Source organism: Penicillium atrosanguineum (genome assembly GCF_028827265.1).
Source record: "Penicillium atrosanguineum strain IBT 20685 chromosome Unknown utg000001l_segment0_segment0, whole genome shotgun sequence".
NCBI classification, from domain to species: Eukaryota; Fungi; Ascomycota; class Eurotiomycetes; order Eurotiales; family Aspergillaceae; genus Penicillium; species Penicillium atrosanguineum.
The window spans coordinates 4214759-4230445 of NW_026623133.1; the positions used below are offsets into that span (position 1 = coordinate 4214759).

General features: G+C 50.7%; 8 protein-coding genes across 8 annotated transcripts; 5 read left to right on the plus strand and 3 right to left on the minus strand.

The window, feature by feature from the left end:
• Positions 1 to 327: 327 nt before the first annotated feature.
• Positions 328 to 1990, plus strand: N7443_001645 (uncharacterized protein; the record flags this gene model as incomplete). The annotated part of the gene is made up of 6 exons (XM_056881701.1): positions 328 to 370; positions 418 to 1196; positions 1248 to 1511; positions 1570 to 1740; positions 1786 to 1872; positions 1934 to 1990. The coding sequence occupies 6 exons, from the start codon at positions 328 to 330 to the stop codon at positions 1988 to 1990; spliced, it is 1401 nt and encodes a 466-aa protein (XP_056746939.1).
• A 1145-nt stretch (positions 1991 to 3135) lies between these two features.
• N7443_001646 (uncharacterized protein) lies at positions 3136 to 3887 on the plus strand (the record flags this gene model as incomplete). The annotated part of the gene is made up of 2 exons (XM_056881702.1): positions 3136 to 3441; positions 3501 to 3887. 2 exons carry the CDS (start codon positions 3136 to 3138, stop codon positions 3885 to 3887), a joined length of 693 nt encoding a protein of 230 aa, XP_056746940.1.
• Positions 3888 to 4850: 963 nt separating this feature from the next.
• On the plus strand, positions 4851 to 5962 carry swc5 (putative Swr1p complex component (Swc5); the record flags this gene model as incomplete). Its single annotated transcript, XM_056881703.1, has 2 exons — positions 4851 to 5203; positions 5269 to 5962. The coding sequence occupies 2 exons, from the start codon at positions 4851 to 4853 to the stop codon at positions 5960 to 5962; spliced, it is 1047 nt and encodes a 348-aa protein (XP_056746941.1).
• Positions 5963 to 6572: 610 nt separating this feature from the next.
• N7443_001648 (T2 family ribonuclease) lies at positions 6573 to 7508 on the minus strand (the record flags this gene model as incomplete). Its single annotated transcript, XM_056881704.1, has 4 exons — positions 6573 to 6628; positions 6678 to 6873; positions 6929 to 7223; positions 7276 to 7508. The coding sequence occupies 4 exons, from the start codon at positions 7506 to 7508 to the stop codon at positions 6573 to 6575; spliced, it is 780 nt and encodes a 259-aa protein (XP_056746942.1).
• Positions 7509 to 8134: 626 nt separating this feature from the next.
• N7443_001649 (ADP-ribose 1''-phosphate phosphatase) lies at positions 8135 to 9866 on the minus strand (the record flags this gene model as incomplete). The annotated part of the gene is made up of 5 exons (XM_056881705.1): positions 8135 to 8653; positions 8704 to 9145; positions 9198 to 9330; positions 9379 to 9492; positions 9548 to 9866. The coding sequence occupies 5 exons, from the start codon at positions 9864 to 9866 to the stop codon at positions 8135 to 8137; spliced, it is 1527 nt and encodes a 508-aa protein (XP_056746943.1).
• Positions 9867 to 12015: 2149 nt separating this feature from the next.
• N7443_001650 (Histone-fold) lies at positions 12016 to 13074 on the plus strand (the record flags this gene model as incomplete). Its single annotated transcript, XM_056881706.1, has 3 exons — positions 12016 to 12235; positions 12300 to 12993; positions 13047 to 13074. 3 exons carry the CDS (start codon positions 12016 to 12018, stop codon positions 13072 to 13074), a joined length of 942 nt encoding a protein of 313 aa, XP_056746944.1.
• An 805-nt stretch (positions 13075 to 13879) lies between these two features.
• Positions 13880 to 14355, plus strand: N7443_001651 (uncharacterized protein; the record flags this gene model as incomplete). Its single annotated transcript, XM_056881707.1, has 2 exons — positions 13880 to 14162; positions 14309 to 14355. 2 exons carry the CDS (start codon positions 13880 to 13882, stop codon positions 14353 to 14355), a joined length of 330 nt encoding a protein of 109 aa, XP_056746945.1.
• Positions 14356 to 15395: 1040 nt separating this feature from the next.
• On the minus strand, positions 15396 to 15575 carry N7443_001652 (uncharacterized protein; the record flags this gene model as incomplete). The annotated part of the gene is made up of 1 exon (XM_056881708.1): positions 15396 to 15575. The coding sequence occupies one exon, from the start codon at positions 15573 to 15575 to the stop codon at positions 15396 to 15398; it is 180 nt and encodes a 59-aa protein (XP_056746946.1).
• Positions 15576 to 15687: the final 112 nt, after the last annotated feature.

Here is a 15687-nt window from a genome sequence, read left to right on the forward strand (position 1 = left end):
CGGTTTTTCTTTCTGCCAGGCGGTGTGGGGTATCCCCGGCCGGATTTCCCCGCGTGCGTCTTGTTGATCTGCAGATGATCTATAGACGAAGCTCTGAATTGAGATTCTTGCAAGGGCGTATTACATTGAATTGAGTTTAATCTAAAGTAAGCCAAAAACATTTCTTAATGCCCAGAAAACTAGACCAAACCGAAACCGAAACCGAAAAGTTCCAAATAAGCACTAGATAAATAGCACACCGCCTTGGTCGCGTGAGAAATCACCGGGTTTCCTCGCCTCATCTTCAACCATTCATATTCTTTACAAAAGCTACTTTTTGATGTCGAAATGGGATCAAAGACTCCTGAACACGAGAGCCATACCAATGGCAGTATGTGCTAGTGCTCTTCCGCCGTAACTTTCGCTTACCCTGAGCAGATGACCCGTCCGGCTCAATCAATGCCAACGGCGTCGGCGGCGAACCACGAGGAACTCATCTCTCCCGGGATGGAGATGTCAGTCTGGGAGACGATGACGGAGGAGATGACGCCGACGGCGACGATACGGCTGGCGAAGTTAAAGTATCGCTAAACCCGCAGTCTACGTCCGCTTCTACCAAGAAGAAGCGAAAGAAGTCCAAGAAGAAGGCTTCAGCTGGTAAACAGTCGTCGCCACCACGAGTCCCTCTCGACCAGATATTCCCGTCTGGCCAATACCCAAGCGGAGAGATTCAGAAGTATGAACCAGTGGTTGAAAATACCGCCCGCACGACCGCCGAGGAAGACCGATACGAGTCGCGTCGTCAAATTCACGACGACAAATTCTTGAGCGACTATCGCAAAGCAGCGGAGATTCATCGCCAGGTCCGGAAATACACACAGGAGACTGCTCGGCCCGGTTCAACCCTCACAGACATTGCTGTGAACATCGAAGATGGCGTGAGAGCGCTGCTCGATAACCAGGGACTTGAGCCTGGAAGTGGGCTAGTCTCAGGGATGGGATTCCCTACGGGACTCTCCCTGAACAATTGTGTGGCGCACTACACGCCTAATCCTGGCCAGAAGGAGATAGTCTTGAAGTCGACCGATGTGATGAAGGTTGACTTCGGCGTCCATATCAATGGTTGGATTGTCGATAGCGCTTTCACCATGTCATGGGATCCGACTTATGACAACCTGCTTGCTGCAGTAAATGATGCAACGAACACCGGAATCAAGGTAATAAGAAGCCCATTTCTCATTCTACGGAGCAAAGCTAACATCGGTTAGAATGCTGGTGTCGACGTCCGTATCTGCGATATCAGCGCTGCTATCCAGGAGGCAATGGAAAGTTACGAAGTGGAAATTGGAGGCAAAACTTTCCCCGTGAAAGCAGTTCGACAACTCAGCGGGCACGATATCAAGCAATATCAGATCCACGGTGGAAAGTCTATCCCCTTCGTGAAAAACAAGGATCAGACAAAGATGGAAGAGGGGGAAGTCTTTGCTATCGAAACGTTTGGTACTACCGGGCAAGGCCATTTGATAGATGGAGTCAGTCAACCCCCCCCCCCGTCATACTGAATTTAGGAAAAGAACTGACTTGTTTCAGCCCGGAGTGTATGGGTACGGCAAAGACCCACTTGCGCCGAAGAGCATCGTCTCGCCTCTTGCTATGGCCCGGTCTGTCAACAAGACCATCAACGACAATTTTGGCTCTCTTGTATTTTGTCGTCGGTACCTTGATCGCCTTGGTATCCCACTTGGGCGATATTTGGCGGGTGTAAGTCTTCTTCTGATCCGGCTCGGACTAGTGCTGATTGTGCAGATGAACAACCTTGCTTCTCAAGGTATTGTCGAAATCTACTCCCCTCTGATGGACAGTGAGGGGTCATACTCCGCACAATTTGAACATGTATGTTCCTCCCCTACCTGTATACTCTCGTGGAGCCCTCATTTGCTTACTGTTTTGTCAGACCGTCTTGCTGGGAGAGTCTAGCAAAGAAGTTATCAGCCGCGGCGATGACTACTGAGGCCTAGTTGAAAAACTGCAAGCCGAGAGTTGAAATACCTCTGGCTTGTCTTTTCGTGTTTTTGCGTTCTGTTGTTGATTACATCCAACATGGTTCCTATCCAACTACGATTTCAACTAGACCTCGGAGCATTCAACATTGCCCCCCCTGGGAAATCGGCTCTCATTTTCCACTATGCTTTCTACTCAATTTGAAACTTTCTCCAGCCATCCGACTTTCTGTGCACATCTCTAATTGGAGATGGGCGTAGAGTGTGAAGCCACGAACCTTCCTCAAATATGGCGTACAGACGCCTCGAGGCCGTAGATAACCCAGCCGGTGCTTAGAGGAGGAGTAGCCCGGATACAGTACCCCTAGCAGACCTAGCTTCTTGAAATGGTCAGGGTGTCGATCTAAATTGATCCAGGAACTATGACATCCCTAGCGTGGGCGAGACTCATCAGCTACAGTATAATCGCCATGGCCCCCAGGTCGCAATCCCCGGCGCTTCGCCTCGGCCTATCAGCACCCGCCATCGCTCCAGCACCGACACAATGGCGTTCGAGGACCACAAATCAGACTGTAGGATCCACCCTAGTCGGTGACGATCATTATTTGCTCCCTCTAAAATTAGCTCGACTTAGCGCTCTCCGGTGGTGCTTCTCCTGCCAAGTCTGCAGGCGCCCGCCCAGACCAGAGTCCCAACCATAGTCCAAACACACATCTGCACGACCAATGTGTTCGAGGCAGCCCTCGAACTCCTCGAAATTTAACTTTTCTCTCTCCGGCGAATCAATAGACAGAAATGGATGAGTGTGTTGCGGAGGACCCCCTCCTCCACCATACTGGCTACGCGCCCACGCAGTATCAGCACTTGTGACGACAAGCCGCTCGCTAACATATCCATCTGCAATGGAACGTCTGTGTTTGTACGACGCAGGGTACATAATTAGCTTCTTTCCCCGCCCAGGGTCCTTGAGACCAGAGGACCTATATCTTTGCCTCAACGCCGTTCTTTTCAAGGATAGCCTTTCTTTCCCACCCCTGGTGAGGGTCCTACTTTCTTTATACTTTCAAAAACAGCCTTGCCGGCAAGGTCTCCGCGCTCCATCTCCTGTCACATAATCTATTGTCTTTTATTATCTTGATACTCTCTCCCCTCCACCATGAGCTCGGGTTCATCCACTGCCGAGTCCTCCGATATGCAGGAGTCAGCTTTCCTCAAGCGCAGCCGCGCCATTCACCTAGGCCGGCTCAGTTTATCCTTTTTGATTTTGACTGGTGCTATCGCTACTATCGCATGCGAGGCAGTGCCTTTCCGGCATTATACGTCTACCGCCAAATGGGCGAGCGCCGGTCTCGCCCTTTGGCCCCTCAATTTTGATCTTCGCCCTACTATCGCGGCAATGTCGTGTGGCTGTGTTATTGCGGTGCTTAACTTGATATACGTCGTCATTGCTCTGCTTCCATCCGTTCGTTCTCTTCACCTATACTTTGATGGCAAGTCGGATCTATTAACACATCTATGTAGCCCCATTCGCGGATTCGGGTCCTAAATACCTGTGCGTCCACTTCAGCTATCGCGGGCTTTATCACAGCCCTGATCGGCCTCCTCTTCATTATCTACCTCCCATCCTCAGCCTACCCAAGCGGCTTCACCGAGAACGAAACACTGTACAGCTGGACCTGCAAATGGAAGAACACCAGCAGCACCACGACCCCGCTCCACTTTTCAAGAGACTGCCACAATACACGTGCTGGATTTGCCCTTCTCTGTTTCCTGTTGGGACTGGAGATTGTCATGGGAGTCGGTGCTGCCCTGGGATCCTATTTCCAGAGAGATGTCTCTCGCCGTCGCGAGCAGGAGTTCCAACTTGAGAAGTTGGAAATTGCTACCAAGCAGGTCTATCAGAATTAAACCCTAGAAGGGCTGGATTAAATATGAGAATATGAAAATATGCGGATGAGGCCTGGAGGGGTATGTTGATTGACATGTCAAGTTGTATTAGGATCCATGCTGGGCATAGATGAAAGAAGTCTTGGCGATAGTTGGATGTTGAAACGTGGGTCTGGTGGCTTTGGACACTATTTCTCAAAGCAAAGAGGTAGCGTGATCTCATGGGATGAGTCCCAAAGCCGATGTCTGTCATTTAAACCTGTATGAGACTGCTCAGCTCTGAAACTCGCTTTCCAATTCTCGCTGTATTCGACAATGAAACAGGGTAATTCTCCGATGATCTCTTATCTAAAGGACCACACCAAATGAAAGAGAGAAACCAGATGGGTGTGTGGCTGTGCGCACCGGCACAGTGACTTCTTTTCAAGTGTTGTTCTACCTGTGCGACGGCAAAAATCATGTACCTGAGCTATACGCCTTCAATCCTCGTCTCTTGGACGCACTGGAGAGGGTCTAGGTAAGTGCAGATGGTTCGTGTGGATCTCATACTAATACCGTTCAGGCCGCCCAGAAACCTCATACGCACGCGTCATCATCCAGAGCACATACCCGAGTGATGCCATCAATGGAGCAGGATGGGTCAACTGGTCAAATAATCAACCCAACACGGACTGTGTCTTGTTTGGAGAGTATGGGAGTAAAGGTAAACGGACAAGTTTTGCCACCGCGTTGAGCGCGCCGGTGGTTATTGCAAGCATTCTCAATGACAGGTATGAGTCCTGTGTGATGTTGGGTATTTATCTTGAACAATGCCATTTCCTCAAATAGTCAAAGCTCGTTGAATTGAAAACCATCGCGTCATTTCTCGAGTCCAAAAATAGTTACATAATCCTTATCAGCACCGCCTTCGGCAGAATTATATCCTAGCGCGCTTCCTGCTTCTCCGTCTTGACTTCTTTTCTCTGTACAATCACAACTAACAAGATGCCTGCCGACCCAGTCAATTCAGTTGATCTGGATGATGAACTTTATGAATCGGCCGAAGATGAAGACTTCCAGCTAGATGGAGCCCAGGATGACTCCGATCTGTCCGACTCCGACAACGAGACCGCCGAGACCGCCGAACCCGCTAAGAAGAAGCGCAAGACCGATAAGAAAGCCGAGATTCCGGAAGACGAGCTAGATTCAGGCGATGAAGTCACAATTAACAAGGCGCGCGAGAAACGAAGGAAGAGGAAGGGGAAGAAGGGCAAAGACGATGAAGATGACTTCGATCTGGACGATGACGAAGGGGGAGCCGGCGGTTTCGTGCGAACGCGCGCGATGAAGGCGCAAATGTGAATTCCCCATGATATCATGATTCTATGTGCCCTTTCTAGATCTGACATTCATTCACTCGCAGACATGAAGAGCAGCGCAAACCGCTGGCGAAAATCGATGGCGCGACTATCGACGTGGACTCCCTCTGGGAGCAGATGAACGCCCCCGAAGCTCAAATGGGTCTCACGCCATTGCAGACGCAGACGCAGGCGCAGGCGCAGGCGCAGCAAGAAAATGCCCCGGCTCCAGAACCCGCGAAAACGAACACCAAGGACCCAAGTCCCCCCAAACCGGACGATAATGCGCGCCATGGCCAGTACGAGCAGCAGATGGTCAAGATTAAGCGCACCTACAAATTCGCCGGCGAGATGATCACCGAAGAGAAGACCGTTCCCAAAGACTCCGCTGAAGCTAAGGCGTTTTTATCATCGGGGGAGAACGTCGAGCTCACCGAAGTGGACGGTGTCCCAAGCCGCTACCTGCGTCGACCGCTGCGCAAGATCTCCCGATTCGATCCCAACCCGACCGGCACAATCAAAAAGAGCTGGGAGAAGCAGGTTGTGGAGGGCGATAAGGAAGCAAGCGGGCCCAAGATCAATACGGTGGAGAAATCCCGTCTCGACTGGGCACAATATGTGGACGAGGCCGGTATCAAAGACGAACTTCGCACCGCTTCCAAGGCAAAGGAGGGATATATTGGCCGTATGGATTTCCTGGGTCGCGTGGACGCAAAGAGAGACGAAGAGGCACGCCAGGCACGGCTCAAGGGCATATGAATTCCTTTTCAGTCCCTTATCTCTTCATCCTCGACGTTTTCGAACCTTATCTTCAAATAGTTCATTTTACAGGCCGTCTGTTTGATCGGCATGTTCTCTGCAGACAGGGTCGTATTGCGAGAGCCTTGTTTCCGGGCCTTACACCCTGCGCTGCTTTGAGCAGGCCTCCAGGTGATCGCACGCCCGACGGGAAATCCCCGAGTATCAATCTCCAGACAACAAAGCCCACTAGACACTGTTCCTGTCGCTTTGCGGTGCAAGTCAGATCTCAGATCTCTAACTGGTGGTGGTATCGGGGAGGTTCTGGCCATGCATGAATGTTTGGAATATTTGCCCTATGTCGGCTGAATTGTATTACTAGTGAGATGAGGACGTTGGTTCTCCTCCATCTCATACTTGCTGGGCGTCGCCCGGCCTTGTACTACTATTCACTTTGTACTTTTCGAACAATCAGATACCCCATTGAGAAGAGCTAAAGACCCATCTCCCATTCTAGAGCAAGCTAGGGTCGACCTCTTAAGGCTATGTACAGCGAAGAGGTCCCTGATTTCCAGAGAGACCACACATCCTCACCCTGAGAACCGAGGCTCTTAGAAGCCTGACATCCAATTTAGTTGCTCTTAGGCGCATACTTGATGCCACTGCTGGGACAGCTCGACTTGGTAACTAGGGAACAGTCAGCTACACCCTCAGTAATGATAGAGAGAATACTTACGCGGTGCAGACGCGTCATACTGGCCATCAATGGCATTGCCACGGACATTGAAGAAGTACCAGACCTGATTCAAGGAACCGTTATCACAGCCGAGGTAGGCCTGTGAGCCATCGTGCACCTTGCTCAGGGCGGCCTCGATGGCGCTCAGGGTGTAGGTCTTGGAGCTGGAGGGAGTGATTCCTGCCGCGGAGAGGGCCTATCAAGCTTTCGTTAACCTCTTCTATTGTGAAGACTACAGAAGGGTGACATACCTTGTACGTGTCCAGAGACTTGAACAAGTCCACGACCTTCTGGAAGAAATCACCGACTTCCTCCTGTGCCGAGTAGTTAGTGTAGCAGCTAGGATCGATCGTGTTGATACAGGTGCCGTGCTTGCCCCACTCGTGCGCCCAGAAGGACTCGTTGTCGCCGTCGATGTCAACCCAGTACTGGTCCATATAGGACAGCAGAGAAGTACGACCCTGCTCCTTTAGAATCTCGGTGATGTTGGTGTAGGCTCGCGACGAGTCACAGCTGGATTCGTATGTGCCATCGCAGTTGTCCGGCCTGTGAATGTTTTAGATATTGGCAAGTAGCGTGATCGAGGCGCTGGACTTACCATAGGCCGTGGATGGTCCAAGAGTCGGACGGGCCAGTTGACGGGTCGGTGTCCCAGAATTGGGTTTGGAGGAGGGCGCCACCCGGATAGTTGTAGCAGCAGGTTGGGGCCTTGGAGGAGCTGTGACAGCTCAGAGTGTTGTTGTTGGTGCAGGTCTTCAGGTTGGCCGAGACACCGGTGAAGAATTGTGCAGTTGCTAGGGCCAGTACGCCCGCCAAAGTTGCGTAGAACATGCTGAAAGAGAATAATTACTCGAACTGTAGAGCAGACCGGGGCATCGTCCCGTACATTATGTACCCTGAAGCAGGTACTACGACTTGAATATCGTCAGGGTCGCCGATCGCGACTGATAGCAACACATGCGCTGATAAGAGGCTTCTGATTCGTGGTGGACAGATCGGATGTCGCCGTGCACTAAAGGAATCAACCAGTGAGAAGAAACTGCAGGGAAAGTGGAGGCAAATGGATGGAAGTCGGGGGTTGGCCTTCATGAAGTGATCCAATCGCCGGTCTGCTTCCAACGGGGATGCGGAGATCCTCAAACACCCGTCGGAAGCCCAGGCAAGACGGTCAGGGGATAGTTGCCCTGAGGTTGCATCCAGGAGATTCCTGCGGATCTCCGGTCAGAGATGATTTGAAGCGCGCGAGATTAATTGAGGTGATCGCCCGCGCCCGGCGAACCAACGTGCATCATTCATCGTGAATTGATTAGCGTTGTTTGAGGCTTCCACGTCTAGCCTTTTGGGGCACTGGACCCTTTGCGATCGGCTATCATTGTTCCCTTGGGATTTGCTGTCAATTAGATTCGTGAATTTGCTATTTAGAGTAACTCTGGTCGTAAATCCATGGATGTATACGTCTATTCCGATACCAATTGCTCCTCCTCTTCTTCCTCTCTGGTCGATCGGCCCATCCGAACTCGCCACACGGCGACCGTAGCGACCACGTAGAAAAGGGATCCCTGCAGAAACGGCATTCCCATCCATGCATTGCCAAGATGCATCCCTAGCTTGAACAGATAGGCGAATAAAGGGCCGGCAATGAACGTGCCGATGGACTGTGAGATGCCAATGGCCGAGTACAGTGTGCCAACATGATCGGGTACTACGAGGGACGTGGCTAGACTGCGGGTACTGATCATGAATGCCGAGCCTAGCGACAGAAAGACGAGGCCACAGATCAGGAGGACCGGGACTGGGGCAAGGCCCACGACGGCGAAGCCAATGATTGAAAGGATGCCGCTGCCCTGACTTAATCGGTAATCTCGGTCTTTCCCGTGCAGGTTATAGTATCTGGCGGCGAGGAAGGTCAGAACCGGCATCAGGATGAGGAAGTTGACGATTTGGAAGATCCCCCGCAATGAGATCAGAAGGCTAGCCTGTACTGTAGTCAGTCGATATTGTTTCCAAGCGTTGCTGCAACCCGTACCCGTGCAATGCTCCAGTTGAACTTCTTGGACGAATATTGGAGGAGCATGTTGGTAGACTGGCGGGACATGACCCCGACGAACATGGTGAGAATCAGCAGGCAAATATTCCAGTCGCGCCAGATGAACTGCGTGGACTCGATGAATTCGCGTATCTGGCGGAGGAGCTCCGGCAGCACGGCCTTGTCTAATGGGTCGGTCGGCTCAATGTCAGTCTCCGAATCAGTGGTGTTGGAGTTCGCCTTCTGCTGGCTCAGTCTTGTCGCCTTGGCGTCTTCGAGCGTCTCCGGCAGGAGGAAGACGGGAAGGAAGCCGGCCAGTTCAATAACCCAACCTAAGACAAATGGAAAGGCGGGCCCCAATGTCATTAAAGAGGCGCTGAGTGGGGTGGCCAATACTTCTGCGACGAGAGCGCTGGACTGCAGACGGAAGAGCGCAACTGATCTGCATGAGAGTCAGTCAAAATGAAGCCATGGCCAAATCCGATGTGCTATACCTTTCTTCCTCGGAAAAGACGTCGGCGATCATGACGAAGCACATACTGACAGCTACTTGTTCGCCGCCGCCAATCATGCGCCATAGTCCGGAAAGCCAGACCGTACGAAGAGGCAAATAGTCGGCGAAGTAACCTGAAAATCTCAGTGTCTGCTGGAGTGAGACGGACTTGGATTACTTACAGACGGCCCTCACCCACGTTTCACTCAGGAGCAGTCCCAGGCAACTCAGACATAGCACGGGTTTGCGGCCCCAGTGATCTGACAGAACGCCGAACGGGAGTGACAGCAAGATCCCTACACCATCAGCTGCTAAGACGAGGATCAACACTCTCTGGAACCCCAAACACACCTGGCAGCACATCGAACGTGTCTTTATAACCCAAAACGAGGGCCAATTCCCCTTGTACCAACTCCGATTTACACGGATCTACCCCCCCCCTCGTCGCGCTGGAAGTGCGAGGCTGCAGACCATAATTGCGACAGATAATCTCCTCGAAAATGGCCGTCTGAGGCGCCGTTCCCATGAAAAACCCAAAATCCACGGCCACAATCAGGACGGAGCATACCACGATAACCAACAGCTTCTTCGAGCTCGAATCCCGAGGCGCGGGCACCTCTCTGATTGAGTTGGCCAGCAGTGGCTCCGTTTCCCCGTGTGCAACAGCCATGATGGTTGGGTCAAGGAAGGAACCGGAACCGGACACGGAGACTCGACGGCTCACAGGAGTTCAGGGGGGTTTCGCACATCACCCTTTCCAAAGGAACCTGGAATGTTTTGAGAACCCGTGAAGTATTAAAGGGAGTGGCTTATCGGGCCAACAGCGCCCTCGGAGTTCGGAGCTCGCAACTTGGTGCTTCTTCCCTGATTTCTTCCCTGTTCGTTCCCGGCGACCGCGGATTGCCTAATTGCGCTGTCGTGCCAGGCAACCACCATTCAACGATCAACAATCTACAATCGCGACAATCTTGAATAGTGAAAGATGAAGTATGAATAATGAAGAACTCCTCAACTACAACAACTCATGGAGTCCTAAATACGCACAGGTGTTGGAATACTACGCTAACGGTTATCCTTATCCCACCCCCACGAGAGCATCACATCTATAGAGCACATCATCTGGATATCCCCAGTTTCGTCGTCCAACAGCGACAAACTTCATTGGCAGCATGGTCTTTTCAATGTCACCCCAACCCTACAGAGACAACGACCACGTTCGGTTATCTCTCATCTTAGACCAGCGCACCATCTCACACCTGTCACATCTCTTGCTCCAGCTCCATGAGCTTCTAGACCCGTCCGAAGACAAGCCCGACCAAATATTCCTGCCAAACTCCCGGCGGCCACCTGTGTCGCATAAATGTTTCCGCTCTCGCAAGACCTTTCAAAGCCGACCGGCCGGCTTGCCAATCCACCGGTCCGCGTGTCTCCGAGCGTGACGTACATCGGAGGGTTTTTGCTATGTTCTTTGCTTTCGTCGCCTAGCCCCCCATCTCACGTCTAACGGGCTGAACGGCGTGGGCGTCGGCTTATTGCATGCGGCTGGCATGTCAAATATCGGAGTTTTTCGAGTGCAATTCGCGACTGTACATGTTGAGCCCCGCTCATTCCATTGCGCTGGCGCCGATTGCCGATCGCCAAATTCAACCAGGTAGACCCTACTGTAGAAAGGAAGCTTGTTCTTCGATCGTGTCCTGTCTCTACATCGGCCGAGAGATTCTGTCCAGTATGTATACAACATCCGCGGTCATGACGTAAATTACTCGTCGATCACCTTTGGTGTGTACATTTGCTTCAACAAACTCTTTTCAACTTTGGGCAAACTATACCGAGGTCACAGGCAATGGCATTGTTCGTACCCAAGTTTGGTGCACTTGTGGTTCGTTCCAAGTGCACAAGAATAGAATGCCTGTCGTTCGCTGGATCTCTTAACCGGTGGAGCCGACGAATTGTAACATCATCATTCAGTCCCGGCTACATGCGATCCGAATGTAATCCTGTTCACAGCCCTTTGACTAAAAGGCGGGGATTCTTTCATCGATATTCCTTGGCATGAAATCATGGACGTGCGAGCAGATGCATCGAGCGTAGCATGGGGGCCATTTTTTTAGGACTGTGCCCAGGTTGTGATATATCATCAAACAAGAGGCTCACTTGATCATGAGCCAAATGCTCCAGGCTTTGTTACTTGCAGTTCTCTTGACCCTGAAAAGCTGCACAATCTTTACCCCTGTGTATCCGCCACAAAATCATCACTGTGCAATTCCAAAGTACGGATTGGAAGAATTGCGGGGGAGGTTAAACCTTGACCTTCAACGCTTACGGTTAGCCTTTCTCGGCATCTCGAAAACATCAAACTCCGATTGGTACTCATCAGAACCATTGCATTGTGCCCTCAACCACGGTCGCCCTTTATTTATCGGCTCGATCCGTTATTTGTTTATAATGGTTTCCTTTCTGCCGGACACACTGGAGCCATGGGTCAATGACGTCGCCACTCCAGCTACGCCGGTCATTGTCCCGATTGAGTATGTTGTAGGGTAACAAGAACATGCTCATAGGCCCCTGGGGGTCAACGAGGGTTCGAACTTCGGTCTAGGATGACGTCTACTTTGTCTCCTGTACCGTTGAATTGCTTGGTTTACGAGATCCTGCTCTTTGAGGCAAACTATTATTTTCAACCCCTCTTTGGTATAAGTATGCCGGAATTTTATCAGTGAAGTATCCTCATTTCAGTTCATCTTCAACCTCAGGATCGTGGCTATCCAGAGTAATAATTCCTTATCCTCCTTGTGCCTTCTCTGCTCCCCATTATAAACATGAAGAGCTATATTACTCTCGCAGCCTTTGCTGCTGGAGCCCAGGGTCTTGTCAGCCGCACTGGTAGCTGCTGCTTCCATCTTACCGCCAACGGGTCTCCTGTCGGTCAGCTCAGTGATGGACAGAACCGTATTGGGGATAGCAGTCTTCCCGAGGGAGAGTTCTGTATTGATGGTGGCTCTATCACTGATGGCAATGGTCGTGGCTGCATTTTAACCCGTGAGTGATGCATTGAATGAACGAAGATGAAAGACAGTTCTCGAAACTGACTATTGAATTCCAGCCCCCACTACTCAATTGCAGTGCGACGTGGGAGCAACTCCCACCTCAGGCTTCTCTATCAGCTCCAACGGTCTGCTTGAATTCAACGGCAGTCCCGACTTTATTGCCTGCGAGACGGGTGATAACGGTGGCCTGAACATCTATACTACCCAAAGCAGCGACCTGAGTAACTGCAAAATGATCGAGTTGGAAGCCAGCTCCTGCTCCAGCGGTACCACTTCGCCACCTGCGACCAACTGTGGAACTGCTCTTTCCACGGGCAATTACGAGTTCCCACACCTGATTATTCCCGTCGACTCCTCGTCCCCCAACACCGCCGCTGGTACTTCATTCAACGGCAAAGTGACTTCTACAGTCTCTAGCATTTTCAACTTCGATATTCCCTCGTCTGACTCGGGCAAGACCTGCAGCCTGGTCTTCCTGTTCCCCGAGAAGGCTAACCTGGAGACATCGTCCTTTACATTCAGCGGCGATGGCAAGATCGATTTCTCTGAACTGTCTAAGGCTGCTACTACCTCGACTACCTTTGACAATGCCCCGTCTGTATCTATGGACTTGGGTGAGATTACTGTTTCGCCCGGTAACTCGTACGTTGTTTCGACCTTCTCGTGCCCCGCTGGTCAGGCGGTGGCCTTTGAGATGAAGAATGCTGGTAGCACCGACTTTGAATTCTTTGAGGACTTCAACCCTGCTCCGTAAGTTCTCTATCTCTATATCTACCCTTGAGCACATGCTAACAGAATGTCAGGCTTGGTCTTTTCATCACTGTCTGCTAATGGATTAGTGATTCGATATCTTGCAGAGTGCGTCAGTTATTAATGTTTTATGCTTATGCATGATTATGTGTACTTATGCGTGCTTATGCCAGCGAAATGTTTTATCATGTAATGTCTGCTATTGCTTTTTGAATTCATCAGTTATAATATGATCCTTCTTGCCACACATTGAAGTTGATTTGACTGAATCTTCAAAAGGAGTGACATTTGTTCCTATTATGGCTACTAGAAATCCTCAGCTGCTTTCAGGTCGCCCAGGCGATGACTCATGAAGACTATAGTTTTCTTTACATATTACACATGGGAAGTTTCTTGAGAGCTGTGCTCCCCTGGGAATCAGACGGTTACTAAGTGCCGGTAATGGACTGCAAATTAGACAGGTTGGTAGGCATTTCAGGAAAGAGATGTGGAAAACACAAAGATTTTTCTTGAAGCGAAGGGGTAATGAAAAGCTGACGATGCTGACCTCTCTCACGCTTGATCCTGTGGACTCCGAAGTTCCTTGTAGTCATGTTTCGACCGTGACCTTTTCAGGCTGGTGATACATTGGTATAAGTTTTGATCATCATTGTCCACGTAAAACCCACACTCTGAGCTATCCAGAAAGAACAGGGGGATGTGAAAAAGGAAATAAAGAAAACAGTAAAAGCGAAAGGCCCTATCTATGGGAGAGGAGATTTAGAGGGAATACGAGGGAGCTCATGTGGCAAAAGACATGAGAACCAGTGATAAGTATTGCTTTACCCTTTACCCTTTACCTCACCATACGTTTCTGTCTATATACTTACGGAACGGGGGGAACATAATGGATATGGATCTCCCTATCGTGGATATCTTAACATCCGTGGCCGAACCATACTTGGCCGAGCCAAACGGCACGCCGAATGCGCAAACGATATACTGCGACCGTGCGCAACTTGAATGGGATATTGAATGCTATGCGCCTGGATATCTGGCCCTTGAAGCTGCTGGGAAAAGTGGGGAGTATGGAATGAGCTGTCTCACCGAGCCCGACAAGATTCGATTCGACAGAAAGCCCAGAAAACGATGGCGAATATCACGGCTGGTGGACGTCGTCCGATGTAGAGGTATATTGACATATGCTAACACTTTGGATTTGATCTCCATTTCAACTTGACATCCGCGGTCATCAATTTCATGGGCATGCTAGGTTCAATTCATATGTAATATATTATTCAGGAACTAAAAGCCAACTACATTGTAACTCGAATAGTTACCGGCGACGACGCGCTCGCCTGGTCGTTCTACTTTCTGCCGTAGTGTTCTCCCCCTTTTATGGCCATTGCAGTCTTCAAAACCGCCAGCCGCATGTGAATATCCTCCAGATCACTGTGGACAATTTCCTTCCAACTGGTTCGATTGTTGAGTGAACTCTGTATAGACCTGAAACCCATTTCAACAGCTCACTTTTCTTTGTTGAGGTGTACGACTGACTTCATTCGTGTCTAGTCTGGTAATTGTAAGCAGGTAGGCCCAAAACTCCATCCTAGAGGAGACTGACACTTCACTCTGCGATGCATTGAAAAGCGATCATGTTTGAGTTACCAGGGAAATCAGCCTGTCGGGGTATTTCTATCTCATTTCCAAATATTTCCCCCATATTGCAGTCTTGTGAGCATCTTCCCCGATGCTACCCACCGGGTTACCCCCTCGATAGACGTCTCCTCGATATGGCCAATATTCCTCAAGGTCAAGCTCAGAACTCTAGGAAAGCTTTATATATTCTAGTATCCGGTAATTTTTACGCCTACAGGCACTTTGATGAATCTAAAAACATTTGAACCGGGATTGAACCGTCCAAGTGGACCCATTACTTTCTTTACTTGGCTAATTGGCGCATCTATCTATTCCCTCTGAACAAAACCATTCATCCGCGTCAGACCTCGGGAGGCTCTCTTAGTTTCACTTCGGGACTCATCTCTCAACACTCGCGTTGATTCTCCCAATATTTTCCATGAGCCATTTTCACACGGTCAAGTGATCGATCCCGAACTCAACGCCCGATCATCGAGAATCGCACCAGCGCTCAACATACATGATCCAGACGCACTGATTAGCGTTGCAGGATGCCTCCTGCGGCTCCTACAAGCCCCCCCTCCTTTCAGCTCCAACTCCAACTCTATTTGCCGATTTGCGACCTCGAGCACTTACGAACAATATATTGAACACGACCCAAGCTCCACAATCCTATCCCAGGGCCTCATCCTATCATGATATGAAACCGCGCCGAGTAGTGCCTGCCGGCGGCCCAAAAAAGGCACGCGCGATCATCTACTGGAGCAAGGGCGAGATGTATGATGTCACTGCATTCCCCCGAGCAACCAAAGCTCTAGCCAAGTCCCCTCACTCGAACCCTCGCCCGCGCTTACCCAAGACATGTGTCGTGCGTTGGCTTTGGCGTTGGGGTTGGGCCGTTGGCGCTGAGTGAGCTCCGTGCGCTCCTCCCCCTGTTCATCTGATTGCTTGGCAGTGTCGGACATACCCTAGGGTATGTGATACGCTCGGTCGATCATAGGCGATAGACGGCTACCGGTGAGCCCGGGAAAATTACCCTGGAGGCTGTTTTATTGAGGATTGTGCATAGTAGCCACT